We start from the raw sequence: 14475 nt of genomic DNA on the forward strand, positions 1-14475 counted from the left end.
CATATATGTGTAATAATAGAATTCACCTAACATATTATTGCACCTCTGGTAAATTTTTCAAGTATCGAAAAGTAAGAACTAGTCTATGGTTAAAAAACACTCAAAAATCTTCACTTCACGTCTTCACACACAACTCTACACAAGTGAAACTATGACTCTAGATGGCACCACAGTTCCATACGGTATGAAACACTTAAAACGAAGTAACTGATAGTAAATTTTAAGTACCTGTATACTTAACCATTATTATCTTCACCAAGTTAATAATTTATAACTATCAGAAAATTAAATACGGTATTAAATTAGATACAATAAATACTCATTATTCGCATATACAATATGGTAACACTGTACCTGTTGGTAGAAATTGTAAAATCAATAGTGTAAAATTGTTACTGGAAACACAGGCAGATTTGCTTTTCGTTTAGCACTCGGCTGGTGTTTGGTCAATTCGTGTGTTTTGTTATATTTAAAAACATCAATAAGTGACGGTAAGTTATATTATTGCCAATACTTGTTTTTAGTGTAATTTTCATAGAAGTGCGCGTGAAAATTAAATATTGAGGTACAATGTGGCTGTAAAAATATACTTATAACCCGAGCCAACGACGCAAATCGATGTTTTTCACCTTTATGTTCAAAGAGCTTGTAGAAAGAATTTTTATTTAAATATCTTTGTTCCAGATAGCTTTTAAATTTAGATTTTGAAGACATCGAGATTTAAAAATGGCTATCGGAGCGGGAATGTCGTGTGTGAAATATCTACTATTCGGCGTCAATCTTTTGTTCGCGGTAAGTGTTTGCTTTTTCCTTGAAAGCCTTCCACCTGCCGTGGCGCGGTCCCCGCCGCTCGCTAATTATGCACGTGATACTGCCGTGTCAAATGCATCTTTGCGAGTAATAATTAATAATTGTTTAATTTGTAAATATTATGCCAGTAATATAAATAGAGTATTGTTTTGAATATCAAGAAATAAAAAGGCAAATATCGCATTTATAATATTAGTTAAGATGTTAAGTAGTGTAAATTGTTGCACAATATATTGGTTTTTGAGAATGTAATGATTTTTATTGAAAATAGTAGGGTAGATTAGGACTAGAGGATGTGGAAAGTACTCAGTCACGTATTTACGCACCTTTTTACCTGTTAAACAAGTACGGTACTTTCCAGTATAATACAACTTAGTGATTGGTGATGATTCATATAAACCGATGCAAAATGACGCAGTATGCGAAAAAATAATATTTTCGGAATAAATTGCATTTTTTATGGCCATTATTTGCAATAAGTAATCGTTTTACTCATAATTAACTTGAAAATATATCATACTATCCCTTAATAATAATCCCTAAGGGATCCCATCCATGCATAAGGGATGGATACTATTATAAAGAAAGATATTTTTATTTATTGACAGTAGTTTTACCCTTACTATTTATTTTCCGAAAACTATTCAGTCGATATTATCATATTAACTTGAAATCTCAAGTTGTATAAATGATTCATTTCTTAACAAGTTCTTTATATAAACTATGTGACCAGTCTAACTGGCATTAAACTAGAGTAATTATAATACTTTAGTAAAATATGTTTTGCTTGTGTTACTTGTATAAATTTCTCCAGGTTTATTTGAATTTGCTTTCCAAAATAATCCATGATTTAACATTTAATAACTTTAGTTTCTTCCTGCTGTAATTTTGATAGAATGTATCATAAGAAAACAGACTTCTGTATAATTCTACACAATATTTTCAAATGTGTACTATATATCTAGCTTAATAATGCTAACACTTATCCTACTTAAAGACCTGCAGCCAACAGCAAGTAATATAATATATTGACAGCAATTAATATATATTGTATACATGGTATATTCCTTATTTTAGATCAGTGGCCTCATAATCCTGATAGTGGGAGTGAAGGCTCAAATTGGAGCGGACCCGTATGTTGACTTGACGGATGAAAAGTTCTACACCACCGGCCCTGTGCTCCTAATCATCATTGGCCTGATCGTCTTCATCGTGGCATTCTTTGGCTGCTGCGGAGCTGTGAAGGAGAACCACTGCATGATAGTCACAGTTAGTATAAAAAATCTTGACTTTATTCTTCCACCACTAAAGTTAGTTGAGAGGCTTACAGTCTATATAAAATTAAGTATTAGGTTTGGAATGAAGAAACTCATTTTAAAATTTTTTTTGTTATTTTTGTATCTATGCAAATACATAGAAGTTTTAATAAAGTAACATCACAGACATATACTATATAACTAATTGAAATATCATGGAAAATGCCTACCATTAATTTAAAATTCTACTATACAACTATAAAACAACAACTATACAAACATTCTAATATTGGAGTTATTACAGGGAGTATTTCAATATTCTCTAAGCTTCACCTAAATATTTAGACAAAATTATTACATGAAGATAGGAGCTGCCCTTTTCACCCCTGTATACTCGATTATTTTTTAAGTCAATTATATTCCCTGATTCTGTAAAATTTGGCCAAAAGCCAGTTACTCTGTCTTTGGTTCACACTTGCATACCAGACTTGAAACAAAGTCTGTATAGCTGAAATGCTTTATATAGACTAGGTCAGATCAAAAGTAGGTCATTTACCACCTATTAGAGAATAAATGCATAACATTGACAAAAACTGACTATAATAATTTATGCTAGAATAATTTACGCTTTTATCTATTTATATATTGCACATACAATGCAGTATGCATGCATACTATCTTTTGCTATTAAACTGTTATTCATAACACAATGATAAAAACTCGGTTGCACCATATTTATGCTTTCTTTGTTCAATATAAATATGAGAATAAAAATATGTTTCTCTAATTAAATTTTTATATACAATCTTATTTCGGATTAACGCCGATGCAATCGTGTATAAAAGTATTTAAAACTCGAAATATTTGTGCAGAAATTTATTACAAACTTGTATAATGCAAAATGCTTTAGAAAGTGCCATCATTTGTCATTACTCATTAGATAATGGAGTCATTAAAAGTTATTCACAAGCGTCAAAGATTTTCCCTCTAAAGAAAGAATTTCAATCTTAATGAAAATGATACAGAAGTAAGTCAAAATTTGCTAACATAATGAGCATAATATAGCAATACATACCTACTAAAGAGACTCATTCTCATGAAATATTATTGTGTCAATGTTGATTTATTTTTCCTCATGTATGTACGAGGAAAGTAATTCACGAGCAGGTAAACCGCTCTGACCGCGCTCCAGCCCTAATAGTGTTTTTTTTTATCTTTTCTACAATTTTTGGAGTGAAATTTGGTAATACGCATATCGTATATGTATCGTACACGCAAATGCGTACACTTTTAAGTAGTTTTCAATTTACACTTCTAAACTTATAACTGTCCTCTTCGCAGTGCACATTAGTCAAAATGTGGTTGGTCTGCTTCTACACGTCCTAGAGCGTTAGGTGATTAAAATTAAATCCAAACGGACAAACGGGAAAATATCAACATTAAATTACTATTGTCATTCTCACATTTACCTAATGTCCTACTAAACACAGGGCATAATTTTGGCCAAACATGGCAAATCGTTGAATTAATTTAATACGAGAACCCGAGCATGTGATTCGTAACAAGGCAATTGGGCCGATCCGTTTAAACCAATTGCCCCGCACGAGTCACAAGCCGTGCCCTTTCATATATTATGCTGTCTGTAAGATGTACCATACTATAACTGGTTGTTTCCTTTGTTAATTATTATGGCGTAAAGTAAGTAAATAGATGTTCTGTTCGTAAGGTACCGAAATTAAAGAGTAATACAATAAAAGTGTATTAGCAATGAAATAACGAAAACAGCAACCAGTTATTACAATTGGTGGTTGTGATCCGGTTTTCCAATCGAATCGCAAGCTTCGAATCCTAGGTTCTGATAAAAAATAAGGAGTATTGGTACTCCTTATTCCGCAATTGGCCAGTGCGGTGGACTATGGTGTCAATCTCTCACACTCCGAGAGGACACCCGTGCTTAGCACTGAAGGGTACGAGTAGGTAGGACGGGCAAGGGGCAAGGGACAGTAAAGGGTTGAAGACGAAATGAAATCGGTTTATTTCGCTATTAAGGGTTCTCCGTTTTCGCCTCTGTTAGGAACTTAGGAAGTATTTTTGGCAATTGATAATACTTTTCACAACTATCACTTATTAATCTCTTAGTATTATCGATGTGATTGTATAAGTAGGTTTCTGGGTTCTGTCCTCCATGTTCATGCAGTATGTTATCTGCCTTCCTGATAATATTTCTACCTACAGGTTTTTTTAATGCTATCGACCTGAGAATCATTAGATTTAAGAACTGCCTTCCTGATATTTTTGCAACCATTACGAGTGTCAAAGGAAATTTTTCGACAATGTAGTTTTGTAGAAGTTACGTCATACATCCTACGTCAGAGCTTTGACCTTTATCGAAGGCTAAGTCACGGTTGATTTCATTGAATGCTTCGTATGTTCCAGTCTGGATAGAATATAAACAGTTCAAATAAGTAGTAATAACATGTTTAACAAATCGTGGAGTTGGTCAATAGCGATTGTTTTGTTCTTAACCAAGTATAATACTAGTACAATTTGCAACATATGTGTCGGACGTTATCGGCTTCAAATGAAATGTTTAATATCGAATGTCATTCGTTTCTGATTACACTGTTTTGGAAAACAGACCGAAAATTATATTAAAGAAAAAATACAAGCTTGCATATAACATATGTTTGGACTTGTGCGGTTTTAAGATTTTCTTTACGTTGACTATAAGATTTGTAGTAGTTGCAGGGCTATCGATTAGTTCATATGATTTTTAAATGTATTAAAATTAGGCTGCAAAAAACGCAAAAGAATTTATTCATGGCTTTAAACTATTACAATTTATAATATTAATATTACAATGTAATTGATATACAATGCTTAAGATTCATTCAATATAAAAGGTACTGATGATAATGGTGTCAGGGACAGGGTACCAATTCCCAGTAGACACTCATACCAATCTTTTCTTACTTAGTCACTTAGTAACTTAGTCGATAGTTATGGCAACATATTAGTAATTAATCCCTGAGATTAATTACTCAAATCCTGAGATTACAAATGTTCAGGGGCGTCAGTGGCAACTTATAACCAGTTGAACTATATATCCAGTATATTTAATAAACAACCGGAAAATACCGGGTTAACCTCAAGTGGTAAAAGTTCCGTACGTTGATTATTTATTACTTAAGTTGCTTTATTTAACCCAAATTAAAAATATGCTCCGATTGGAAATGTAAGTTTGATCGCATAACATTGCAATACCAAGGAGTTTACCGTTTTCTACGAGTATTTAGACCATACACTTTACACCATACTTTTGTTAATTTTGGTCCAGCAGTTTCGGAGCAAAGTTTTGTGGTTTTTTGTACGGAACCCTAAATATAAAAAAAACATTGATGCAAGTCAATCCGTACATAAATTTAAGGACACGAGCCAAACTCAAGCTACGTCGTTTTCGTGTCGTCAGCTGCCTCACGATAAATGGTAGTTTCCTGCTCACCATTAACGTTAATGGTTCCTTTTTACAAGACTACAATGTCGGCCCGTTTTTGTACAGTTTCATATTAGAATATCCTTTTAAATTTCTTACACCATTGGATCACACGTGGGATGTCATAGCTTTTTGAGTTTCTAATGATGTTTTAAGTTCACACATAAATATATTCACACGTAGATTATCTTATATATAAAATTCTCGTATCACAATGTTAGTTACCGTACTCCTCCGAAACGGCTTTAACGATTTTCAACAAATTTTATATACATATCCAGTAGGTCTGAGAATTGGCTACTATCTATTTTTCATACCCCTAAGTGAAAAGGGTTGTTCACCCTTAACATTTTTTATTTATATGGCAACACAACGTTTGCCGGGTCAGCTGGTGATTATATATTTCTTATGAGTATACTTACCAAATTACGTTAACTCTAATAACGCCAATTATTAACGTTTAAAAAGAGTTCTTACAATTAATCTACTTTGAATATAATATATCGATTTTCTTGTCATACGGTGGTCGGTAGTTATTATTATTTTTTACGAACATTAGACTTCAAATGATTGGATTTGTCTAATACTTATAGTAGGTAGTATTACAACAGACAGTTTCGATTTTTGAAATCCTAAAGTATGAGTAACAGTAAAATAACCCCAATCCAGTACAAAGAAGCCATAATGCAATAATCGGTTAACGCCCGATTAAACAAACGGGCAAGGTGAACTTACGATAACAAACATTGTCGTTGAGACGCATTCAACATCGGGGCTACTGAAATATTATAAGTTATACACTTTATCCAAGGAGAGCAATTGGAGAAATACAAAAACCACTGTCCCATACACCGCTGCCTTGGTGAGATGAGATCGGCTTGCGACACTCTTGATCTGCATTTAAAATACATATTTGATTATGTATATACCTAAATATATATTTCCTTAACTGGATACAATCTATCAAGTGTTACAATTTAGACACCGATACATCTTATCGCCTTCAGGTAGGAATCCTTTTTTACGGAGAGTTTTGATACATATGGTCAGAAGGGACCACTTTACAAGGGATAAATTTCTATGGTTTCCCGTTTGTCGCTCAAACAAAAGACGGACAGACACCAGATGACCATTTGAAATAATTTGGCTTCGTAACGATAACAATTCAAGGTTTACGAGGATATAAAATGAGGAAATATCAATTAATATTAAGTTATTTTATACTCCGACACAGTATAAGGATCTATATATTTGTACTGTGACTCCGACGTAACTCCACAATGAATCATGTTTTTTGTTTTATCGCTGGAGAATAAAAAAATAAAATATCTACGATTCTGTGGACTTCTTCCTATATGCACTGAAGTCTTGAACACTAAACACTGAAGTCAATTTATTGAAGCTAAATTTGCAATTACTAATTAAGGAAATAGGTAGTCCGTATAATTGTGATTCTATGCCAATATAGATTAACGTTATAACAATACATAAATGTAATATTATATGACTTAGGTAAACTGGAACTGAATACTATTATAAAATTAAATGTACTGGACGCATGACGGGCAATCGTGAATCATAAATACGGTCTGTGCTATGATTCAACCCTGTGTTTAGAAAATGTAAGATCCACCAATGAAACGAATTTATAACAATTGTATGTTAAAAAAATGAGTGTACACGACATTTTGCATGTTCAGAAATATGCATGGATTTGTGTCACTGATGATTGGTTAGAAAAATATGCATAGGTAATGCATTGTAACAACCGATAGATTAATGTGTATATTTTTAACTTATACAAAATGTACTAATAAAATTATTATTGTGACAACGCGTTACCTAATTCAGAAAGCCAAGAAGGATGAAATATTGCCTAAGACACCACTAAGGAAATAAAAGTCTTAAATTAAAAGTCTGCTTATAAAGAGGCAAAATATAAAACATTTTAAATTAATACATATTTACATTTTAAATCACTGTCATATACAAAGATACTTGAATTCAAATGCATATTTTTAAACACGTGAGTAACAGGAAACAAGAAAATAATTATGTATAAGTAGTAGAATAAAAAAAATCGAAATATAACTCGAGGGGCAGGGGAAAGTACTACTTTACAGCCAGTAGGTTCGCCCACGTTGTACAGTTAATGATAATGACCCTATTAGCTACATCGTTACTCCAAGACCAGTTGTATAATGAACGGCACTTGACCACTCGGACATTAGCACCCATATAATATACCTACTTATAGAGTGATCGAAGATATACATTTGTGACGTGATTGAAAAATATTTAAAACATCGGGTTTCATAGAATAGCACCAATCTTTTCATAGATGGTGTCTAAAATACCTTCCTGTTATTTATATAATGCAACCACTGACAAAGCTATGTACAATGACAAAACTCCAAGGGTTGAGACCTACATCTATGAACTTCGGAGGACTGCTCAAAGCAGCCTCATTCTTATTTCATTTAAGTAGAACTTCTAAACAATTCTTTGTTATTAATTCAAGTTATTTCTTAAATTAGCTCGATCAAATCCATGTTACCTAGTGTCAACCACATAGCACTTGATTCACTGAAGATTAGACATTTTTAAACCACACCAACACCTCTATCAAATTTTAAGTACATGTAGAATAGTCGTAAGCAAATATATCTGTTTATATGCATATCTGTATATAGCATTTAGATATTAAAAACGAGTAAAATACTCTTAAGTTATATGGCTATTCTTATCTGTATACATCAAGTTGGCTCAAGGGAAGCTATAGAATAGAATCATGGGCAGATAAGATAGTATTGTTTATTCACTTGTTTGCGACCGTTGAGTCACTCGTCATCGAATTGATAAATATATAGGCTATAGAGAGGGCATTGTCAAGATTTTCCATACAAAAATCTTACATATCTTACACTAACTTTTCAAATTGTGTCATTTTTAACACATACTTTAGAACGATAATATTACCAATTGGTAATGAATTGTGCATGACACTCAGCCTCTCTATATCGGGTCTATTGACACTATATTGGATGCTCATTATCTTTGCTTATTTAATAGGCATTTATAAAATAAATACTCGAATGAATCACTCTGTCATAAATATTATGTAAAATACATATATTTAAATTCAAAGGTACATATAAAATTCCAATCAAATATACAAGTGTATAGATCATATCATCTATCGGTTTTCGTAGAAATATGAATACATAAAAAATACAGCTGCTCATCTTTATTTACATTCAATAACCACGCAGTCATAAAAGGGTGAAAGTCTTCTCATCCTGATTTGAATGATTTTTATACCCGTCATTATGTATGTCTATGGCATCCACAAATACCAATAATAATCCGACCAACATACCAAATTTTAAGTAACAACATATTGTCCGCTCTGAATATAGAAATGAATCGCGTCGCTATAGTCAATTTGTATGACTACATCTGCTCGCAACAACTTCAGAGCGGACTAGCAGTTTGGCGCGGACTATACTAAAGTTTAAAAACGTTATGAGTGTAAGAGGCGTCAATAAAATTATGCTTCTACTTTGTCGCAGTTCTCGGTCTTCCTTCTCCTGATCTTCGTGGCGGAGCTGGCGATCGGCATCACGGGCTACGTGAAGCACCGCGACCTGGAGATGTCCATCGAGAGAGCGCTGAACGCGAGCCTCGTCGAATACAAGGACAACCCTAGCATCCAGAAGAGCTATGACATCATCCAGACTGATGTAAGTTGGATTATACGTTTCTTATAATATAGGACTAGCAGAAGAGCATGCAGTCCAACTGATGGTAAGTGGCTACTGCCGCCCATGGACATCTGTAATCAATACCAGATAGGATTAGATGCGCCGCTACGCCTGAGGACTAAGCTGGAATGCCTCGGAAAAGTATGTCTCCCTTACCACACTCTTCAAACTAGAATACAGCAGCGTCTAACATTGCTGTTAAGAGGCAGAAATAGGTGTGGCGGTGGTGCCGGCGGAGTCGAACCACAAAGGGTTCCACCTCCAACGTCTATATTGTTAAGGTTAAGGTGGGGAAACTGCCGATAAGCTGGGCTGCCACCACTGCTACACCTATTTGTGCCATATAGCAGCCTATCTACGACACGTGCATTAGGATCGTCAACATCTGCAGTTAACCTTAAATGATATTTAAGACGTTCGTGTTGCCAACCACAGGGAATTTGATATCCAGGCATTGATAATTCATATGAAACGCCTCGTGTAAGTAAGTTCTTTAAAACCAGAACCTTTGCTCATTGCTTATTAGGAAACAGAAAAAACCTATGAAGAAAAATATCACCACCAAAACAATATATCCTACCATCTCGTAAACTTTAATTTATACCCTTGAAAAGGGACGAGCGAGTTGTAATAAAATGTAAATGTAAAGAATCAACTTAAACGAATAACCTCGTCGACTTTCATTAATCAGGAAAGGTCCAAAGAGCAGGGACCAATCACTATTACTAATTAAATAACTGTTCTCCAATGTGAGATGCACTTGCTTTGTAAATTGTGCTATTTTTAAACGTGATCGTACTCGTAGTCTTATCATTAAGCAGTAAAACATGACCCTTTTCATATTATCGACGGCGGTAAACATATTGAAAAATACGCAATTGATATATAGGGGTATTTTTTTGCAAGTGGACATGGAAGGCGAAATCCGTAAATAAGGATTAACTAAAGTTGCGGAAACGCGTTATGAGGCCGATTTTGATATAAACTTAAAATGCATTATAATATTTAAAAAAATGTCTAAAATACGATTTTTCTTCTAAAATAAAAACTGTGTGTTATTATGCTACCACTATGAACAATCTATTTATTGTGCCCATAATATCCCTTTATGTCGCGTTCCTAGTAATCGTTACAGCCGCTGTTAACCGCTATCTTCATAAAGGAATTGCATGCTTTCGACATACTTGTAGCATACAATGTTGAAGCGAATAAGCGTGACAGTCAGTCGTTGAAACGGCATACACGTCAATAATGCCCTTCAATTTTTTCCACTCAACCAACCCACACTTAATATATACAAATAACTAAAATTCAAGTGGAGTCTGTCTATAACTTATGAAATTTGGCATTCTTTCGTCTTGTAACTTATAAGTAAGATAAAACCAGTTACCAAATTAAACGAATACTCCGCCCACAAAATATTCAAGTCTGAAAAAAGTAGAAGGAACTAGTTTATTCCGGATAATTGTAACATATACATGTTACAATTCCGTTCTTATTTATCTTTTTAACTGAGCCTGCCTCTATTTATGCTTAAAGCGCAATGCTAGCCTCAACGTTATAGTATTATTTTTATTCGCACGTACCTTGCATGTTAAAATTACGTACGATGTATTATAGGTGTGGTTTATACGTTAACAGTATAATACACCCAGTGGATCATCACATCAATTGATCTCAGTATGTGATAAACACAGGAAGGATCCAAGGACTTTTCCGTTCCAATGTCTAGATTGCTATTCTACTAGCCTACTGACTAAATCGAAAAGACGAAATAAGTGTGATAGATGCAAAGACACATTATACTTGCCGCTTCTTCTCCATTGCGAACACTCCTTAGGTAATTAATAGGCAATGACATAACAATTAAACTTGTCTTTCTTTGTTTGTCAACCTATTTTCTTTTTTTTTATATATTACGGGAGTAGCAGACGAGGATGCAGTCCACTTGATAGTAAGTGGCTACTGCCGCCCATGGACATCTGTAATCAACCCCAGATAGGATTAGAATATTCCTGCCTGAGATCGGCCACAGATGCTCCCCTACCCCTGAGGGCTAAGCTAGACGCCTCGGAAAAGTGTCTTCCTTACCGCACCTTTCCAACCAGAATACAGCAGCGATTAACAGTGTTGTTATGAGGCAGAAATAGGTGTGGCGGTGGTGCCGCCGGAGTCGAACCACAAAGGGTTCTTCCACCTTCAACTTTCTTTTCTGGAACTGTTCTTTTTTATGGCAGTTTAATGCACTTTACCGATATTACTTAAAAGTATTTAAGACATTTTGATTATGCTCGATTTATTATTATGAGAATTATTACCACTGCGAGAATCACAGCATAATTGTGTTGTAAATATTTTAATTTCATCATGACCATTTCCACTCGCGTCCACAGTTGCAATGCTGCGGCGTGTACGGCCCCAAGGACTGGGCCAACAACGGCCTCCCGATCCCGGCGACGTGTTGCGCGGGCCAGGAGCTGGGCGCGGCGGCCCCGCCCTGCGGCGAGGCGTCGCCCGGCTTCCACGCGGTCGGCTGCCTCGACAAGATCCTCGTGCACCTCAAGGACGTCGCCCTGCTGCTCGGTGGCGTCGGGCTCGGCATCGCCGTCGTACAGGTAAACACATAACTCGGGATAAAGTCGTATGAATCGAATTACAACCAAAATTCGATTTTTTGAAGTTCTACTTTTAAACACAGCTATTTGGTGTAATTTGGATATTGTCGTATGAATCAAATTACTGCCAAAATTAGATTTGTTCAAGTATACTAGGTTCGTTTAGAAAAAAATATGGAAGTGGATTATTACAATGCGTGCATACCGACATCTTTATTCGACGCCATAAATCTGTATGTAACATCATCAACCCATTATTGTCCCACTGCTGGCCACGGGTCTGCTCTCAGAATGAGAAGATTAGGTCATAGTCCACCGCGCTGGCCAAGTGCGTTTTGGCAGACTTCACGTACCTTTGAAATATATTTTTTTTATAAATCTCTCAGGTATGCAGGTTTCCTCACGATGTTTTCCTTCACCGTTAAACAAGTGATAATTAATTTCTAATCTGTACGTAACGCCAGTCATTATTTATTGACGTTAAATTAATAAGGCATTTTAGTAAGGAAGTTATGTGAGGCCAGTAGGATTAGCCTACTAACCCATATTCCAGCCTTTGACTAATTGTCTTTCGCCTAAAGGAACTCTAAGGTAACCCTTGCATGCACCCTGATATAGAGTACTAAATTGCTGCCAGGAGTTTATTCATTAACATTTTATCTAGCCTTCGTCGAGTCATGGAATTAAAATGATACGCAACTTTGCATAGAAGAAGAAAGTTTTAAATCATTGTAGCCAGTTCTACTTGACGATGTTTAGAAAATGAGTGGAAATATAAAAATAGACTCCACATTGTCGTATGTTTTGTTTACACATTCGCATTATAAATTGATTGCTACGCCTACTTACGTATACACAAACGTTTTGAATACCTATTTTCGCCAGTTCAGAGATATTTATAACGGATTGTGATATTTTATTTTCGTTTTTTATATATACCCGAATGTAAAACAAAGATTAGTAAGGTTTTTCAATGAACTAGACTAGTCAAACTCTAACAGAATACATATCCAGAGGTAGCATAAATTACTTCTAATAACTATAAAAATATAGCATACAGGTGATTAATATGTTGTTGTTGTTACACAAGTACGACCAACCGGCCGTGACGCGGCGATGAGCTCGAATTATAAATACCACAATACAATACAATGATAAAGAACCTATTATAATTATTTTCCGTACAAGTACAAATCGTCAATCTCTAGTAAACAATTTAAAATAAATCCTGTAGATTTTATTTCTTCGCGTGGTTCTCGACTTACGTTACCTCAATAATTCATGCATAAAAAATCTCAAGTCGGTTGTGGTCATCCTTGAATCCATATTCATGTTACTGAACCGTGTGTAAAGTGAATGTATTTGTCATTCTAAGGCTTTCTGTGTTTATGTTGAAAACCTATTGATGAAATACTCTGCCTAAATTACGGCCCATTTTGACCAAAGATGGCACAAGTCAAAGCTTCGATCGACACTATAAAATTTCGTCTCCTTCAATTTAAAATTAAAGTCAATCAATAAATTAGTTATGCATGATTATTACTAAACGTAAAAGCTAAACTTGCTTATCGGTTTGAAAGTAATTAAATTAATAGTCTTGGAAATGTTGCAATTGTTATAAAATATTATATAATTAGGCCAGCAACAAACACAATTGAATTGACTTAGTAACTTTCCAGAATATGCGACGATTGTTAACTCCTTTTACGGTGTCGGATTTCTTGATGTTTTTTATCAATGTTTGTGGTTTTCACAAGTAAATTATTTGTCTTTCAGCTCATAGGAGTGGTGTTCGCTTGCTGCCTCGCGCGGTCCATCCGCAGCCAGTACGAAACTGTTTAAATTCAATCTGCACAACTTACATCATTCAAGTATACAGTAGTACCTACCATAAAGTTAGCTTCACAGATTACCTTAATCTTATTTATAATTAATGTGATTTTAAGTGTAAGTGTAATTTTCCACATAGTTTACTATTTTGTTATTATTGCAGAATATTTTTTATGATTGTATTTTATTTTTTTACTTATTATAATTTTGTGATACCTTTTTCGGTGCTAAAAAGATATCTCAGTCTATTATTTGTAAATCTCGAATCGCAATTACTCATCTGCCAATGTAAAGATCGATTCTTAATGTTGGGTGTTAAAGCACAATGCACTGAAAGTTTTAGCATCACAGAGTGTGCTCAGGGTAGAAGACTGATTTTTCAAATAGTTTTTCCGAATTCCAAACTACTGAATTCACAAGATTTTCGTATTTCAATTATTAGATGTGTCAAAGTTTTAATGTACTCTTTTTATAATTGGTGTTAGTTGTTAGACGTGGCACACCATGATAAAACTAATGATGCAACTTGTTCACAAAGGGAAAAAGTTACAAAAAAATCAAATAAAATATATAAATGATGAAATTAAATTATTATTGTAAACAGGTTGCATCATTGCAAAAAAAAATGTAACATTTTGTCTTTGGATGTGTATGAATATTTATGATAATATAATAAAGTATTAATATGCACAAATGTTTCATTTCAA

The 14475-nt window shown here is 34.4% G+C and overlaps 1 protein-coding gene across 2 annotated transcripts; it reads left to right on the forward strand.

Moving 5' to 3' along the window:
- Positions 1 to 336: 336 nt before the first annotated feature.
- LOC140753136 (CD63 antigen) lies at positions 337 to 14462 on the forward strand. 2 transcript variants are annotated; one of them, XM_073087540.1, is made up of 6 exons: positions 337 to 491; positions 685 to 792; positions 1888 to 2079; positions 9132 to 9302; positions 11717 to 11938; positions 13715 to 14462. In XM_073087540.1, exons 2-6 carry the CDS (start codon positions 727 to 729, stop codon positions 13778 to 13780), a joined length of 717 nt encoding a protein of 238 aa, XP_072943641.1. In that variant the 5' UTR covers positions 337 to 491; positions 685 to 726; the 3' UTR covers positions 13781 to 14462. The 2 variants fall into 2 exon arrangements, with proteins under 2 accessions (XP_072943641.1, XP_072943642.1); XM_073087541.1 differs by having other exon boundaries at positions 351 to 491; positions 689 to 792.
- Positions 14463 to 14475: the final 13 nt, after the last annotated feature.

Source organism: Epargyreus clarus, unplaced genomic scaffold (genome assembly GCF_041222505.1).
Source record: "Epargyreus clarus isolate Ecla_fem2 unplaced genomic scaffold, WU_Ecla_fem_2.2 ptg000026l, whole genome shotgun sequence".
In the NCBI taxonomy this organism is placed as follows: Eukaryota; Metazoa; Arthropoda; class Insecta; order Lepidoptera; family Hesperiidae; genus Epargyreus; species Epargyreus clarus.

What these genes read in the sequence shown, in the direction of transcription:
- LOC140753136 (XM_073087540.1), top strand. Translation starts at nt 727, where the DNA reads ATGGCTATCGGAGCGGGAATGTCGTGTGTGAAATATCTACTATTCGGC. An exon ending in GCGTCAATCTTTTGTTCGCG is followed by an intron (nt 793 to 1,887) that starts GTAAGTGTTTGC and finishes TCCTTATTTTAG; the next exon opens with ATCAGTGGCCTCATAATCCT. An exon ending in ATGACATCATCCAGACTGAT is followed by an intron (nt 9,303 to 11,716) that starts GTAAGTTGGATT and finishes TCGCGTCCACAG; the next exon opens with TTGCAATGCTGCGGCGTGTA.